General features: G+C 37.4%; 1 protein-coding gene across 1 annotated transcript; it reads right to left on the reverse strand.

The window, feature by feature from the left end:
• Positions 1-229: 229 nt before the first annotated feature.
• On the reverse strand, positions 230-3177 carry LOC121940913 (N-acetylglucosamine-6-sulfatase-like). The gene is made up of 4 exons (XM_042483586.1): positions 3110-3177; positions 1403-1501; positions 512-679; positions 230-406 (listed from the first exon to the last, which is right to left on the reverse strand). The coding sequence occupies exons 3-4, from the start codon at positions 623-625 to the stop codon at positions 269-271; spliced, it is 252 nt and encodes an 83-aa protein (XP_042339520.1). The 5' UTR covers positions 626-679; positions 1403-1501; positions 3110-3177; the 3' UTR covers positions 230-268.
• Positions 3178-3749: the final 572 nt, after the last annotated feature.

The following is a 3749-nucleotide window of genomic DNA, read 5'->3' on the forward strand; positions in this document are numbered from 1 at the left end:
CAACAGCTCGCTCCAGCGCATGGACATGTCCGACAGCCCGCTTCAACGCGGACATTTCCGACAGCTCGCTCCAGCGCTGAGATGTCTGACAGCTCGCTCCAGCGTGGACATGTCCGACAGACATGTCTGACAGTCCGCTAAATTGACTGATTGATTAATTAACCTCTAGTTGCAGCTGTACTTGTATAAGCTTTTGTGTAATTTGACAATATACCATATTTTATGAACTTTTATAATTTTTAGGCTAAAATCTTCAATTGTAAAGTAACTAAAGAGTGGCATGAACAAAAAATAAAAAATACTCGAGGAAAGAAAAGACCGACCGTTTCCTGAAAGCGTCATCCAGAAACTGAACGGAGGAGTTTGTCATGGGAGTTTTGGCCTGTCGGATCAGCCAGTGTTTGTCCTGAAGAGCGGAAACATAAAAAGGAAGCATGTTACATTTAATCGTTTTTTTGTCCATTTTTCAGAGGGGACATCTTGTGGAAAAGAGTCCCGGGAGGAGCCGTACCTTCCCGTGGACGTTGAAGTTGGGGTCTCTGGGCGCTTTGGTGGCATTGAAGCTGTTCTGGTACTGAGGGGCGGCGGTCCACGGCGAGTGAGGCGCCGGGATGGAAACCATCATGAAGAACGGCTGATAGTTTGATTTATACTGGAGGAAGTCCAGAGACCTGTTGGCCTGAGAGACAGCACAGAGTCCAAAAACCTGTCTTCAAGGTACTTAAAAAGTTATTTATTTTCTCAAAAGTTGCTCTAAAAAGTGTTTTCGATAATTAATTTAATTCTCATCAGTTAGACTCCCAGTGCAGTTTTATGTCAATGAAGTGTTTTAACTTTCATTACTTTTCTTGAATCCCTAAATCTATTGATTTATATGACAAAGTCACAATTTAATATTTTCAGCCAGCACCTATTAACCCTTTGAAATAGGAACACGTAGGCTTGATTTCTTTCAAAAACATCGGAGGATGGTAATGAGCAACTTGAGAGGAAATAACCCAAAATTTAGCAAGAAACTTTTTCAAAACGAAAACTGAAAAATAATCAAAAAAAGAAAAAAGAAAAGAAAAAGGAAAGTAAAAGTCAAACACAATCACGGAAACGACTTGGGAAAAAATCCTAAAAATAATAACAATTCTGTAACATAATTTTCGATATTTAATTATGATATTTAATTTAATTATTTAATTATCGCCAGCTTATTTTTCATACTTTTCTAAATCTACTAATTTCTCAGCACAAGACAATTATGTCGTTACAGATTACAAAGGATTAAAAGATATTAAGATATTATATTAAAAGGTAATATGAAGAATATGAAAATGATAACATGCATTCAGAGGAGCAAATGCTCAATCTCACAGTGTTAACGGAAGTGAAAAATAATATCTGGTTGTCTCACCAGGACGTCCGTCAGGTAGTCTTTGCTGTAGTCGGCTCCGTGCGTCTCAGCCTGTCCGTTCACTGACAGAGTGTAGTTGTAATATTTAGAGTTCTTCTCCTGCAAAACACAAACACGTTTCAATTAACACTCAATTTGTAGTAGACATTGTGTAATCCGGTGAAAAAAGTGACGTCATGAAATTTAAAAAATGTCCTAAAATTCAAGAAATGTGCTTAAATATGAAAAACTGAAAGTGTCCTAAAATCCTAAAAATGTACTTAAATCCTAAAAGTGTACTTAATTCCTACAAATGTCCTAAAATCCGAGAAACGTCTTAAAATCCTAGCAATGTCCTAAAATGCTCAGCAGCCGCAGTGACAGTGAAGGGGTTAACGTTTCATATAAACGTCCCGACTGTGTGTTGTGATAAGCTGTCAGATCATGTGACCACTTCTTCTCTAATATCTGTGTGTGTTCACTAACGGTGCAGATTAACCCCGTCTGCGCTGCAGTCGTATAACCTCCATGACCTCTGTTTCATGACTTCTGCGAGCCGGTCGGAGACGTAAAGAAAATCAAAGTTTGACCTATTGATCAGTGACACGCGGCGTCCAGTCACATGAGCACGCGGACTGAGGTCAGACCGCCGCTCTGACGCTCTGTGAGGAGAAAATAACCTTCCCACAGAGACGAGAGCCGACACTTACGTAAGAGGAACAAACGTCTTCGTTTCAGAAAGAGTTCAGTATAACTCACAGACTTTTTGTTCTTTTTGAAGAGACGCAAAAACCCTCTAACACAGTGATACTCAACCTACGGCTCCCGGCCCAAATCTGGCCCCTGATAGGGCCCCTGGTGGCCCCCAAACATTTTCTAATGTACAATAAAAATAAAGTGATTGACTCTGTGAATAGTTTTTGTCCTTTTAGTCTCCATAAGGTGTCAGAGAGATAAAACAGCATCAAAATAGAGGATCCCCCACACCCCCGACAGAGGACACAGAGACACTGATGTCCTAACATCTCAGAAATGTCCAAGAATCTCAGAAATGTCCTAAAGTACTAAAAATGTCCTAAAAATACTAGAAACAACCTAAACTCTAAGAAATGTCCTGAAATCTCAGAAAGGTCCCAAAATTTGGTTAACATCCATGAATCCTGGAAATGTCCTAAAATTAGAGAAATATCCTAAAACTTGAGAGAGGTCCTGAATTCCTGGAAACTTCTCCCATATGTCTTAAAATCCAAAAACGTCCTTAACTCAGAGAAATGTCGTAAAATTTAAGAAAATTCCTGAAATTAGGGAAACGTCCCTAAAGTCCAGGAAAGGTCCTAAAATCAAATAAACTTTCTAAAATCCTAGAAACATAATATCATTGAATCATCATAAAATCCCAAAAATGTCTTTAAATCCTCGAGACGTCCTGAAATCTGAAAAGGTCCTAAAATCCTTGAAATGTTTTGTGCAACATATTTTGTGGACGTTTGCCTCAGTTCCCTTTAAAAGGAAGCTGTGAACGGCTTCACGGTTTTCTTTTGGAGGAAGTTTTTGGAAACAAGTTGAGCCGGATTTGAATCAGGAAGAAGTTCAGGATTTTACTGACGGGACCAGTTTTTGGCACAAAGACTAAAGATGTCAGACAGGAAGGAGCCTCGGAGCTAAAATGTGTCTGAAAGCTTAAAAAAGGTTAAAAAGGGTTAAAAAGGGTTTAAAAAAAGGTCTCACCAGTCCGACCCAGTAGTTCCAGCCTGGAGGAACGTGCTCCACGCCTCCAGCCTCCGAGTGTCCGTACTGAAACACACAAACAGCACAGCGAGGATTTATTTTATGGCACGCAGAAAAAATAAAGACACAAAATGCTTTTTAAAATTTTTTTTATGCTGCAGCACAGGAAAAACAAAAATCAAACTTTAGCTTTCAGGACAACACGAGAGAACACGTGTAGAAAACAAACCAAAAACAACAACAAAAAAGACCATTTAACAATTTAAGACCAAGAAAATGCTGAAAATAATGTAATAAAATTGATTTAAAAGCTATAATATTATAACAGTAAAAGTAGCAAAACGTGACATGAAAAATCTAGAGAAAATTAAAAAAAAGACAAAACAACAATAAAATGATACATGTTCAAGGTAGATTTATTAGTCATGTTTTAAATGTGACTTTAACTTTAAAAATAATGATAAATCTAACAGCGATTAAAAATAATGAAATAGTAAAATAAAAGCTAGACTAAAAATTAAATAAAAAAGATTTAAAAGACAAACCAGCAAAAATGACAGTAAAAATACCATAAAATAGATCTGAGAGCTATAAGATCATAACATCAGTCGTAGTAAAACATTTTGAAAAAAAAAATAGA

This window comes from Plectropomus leopardus, unplaced genomic scaffold (assembly GCF_008729295.1).
Source record: "Plectropomus leopardus isolate mb unplaced genomic scaffold, YSFRI_Pleo_2.0 unplaced_scaffold9850, whole genome shotgun sequence".
Classification (NCBI taxonomy): domain Eukaryota; kingdom Metazoa; phylum Chordata; class Actinopteri; order Perciformes; family Serranidae; genus Plectropomus; species Plectropomus leopardus.

Coding starts and splice junctions, on each gene's coding strand:
- LOC121940913 (XM_042483586.1), bottom strand. CDS start 625: ATGATGGTTTCCATCCCGGCGCCTCACTCGCCGTGGACCGCCGCCCCT. Junction 407..511: donor ACTTCAACGTCCACGGGAAG/GTACGGCTCCTC, acceptor TCCGCTCTTCAG/GACAAACACTGGCTGATCCG.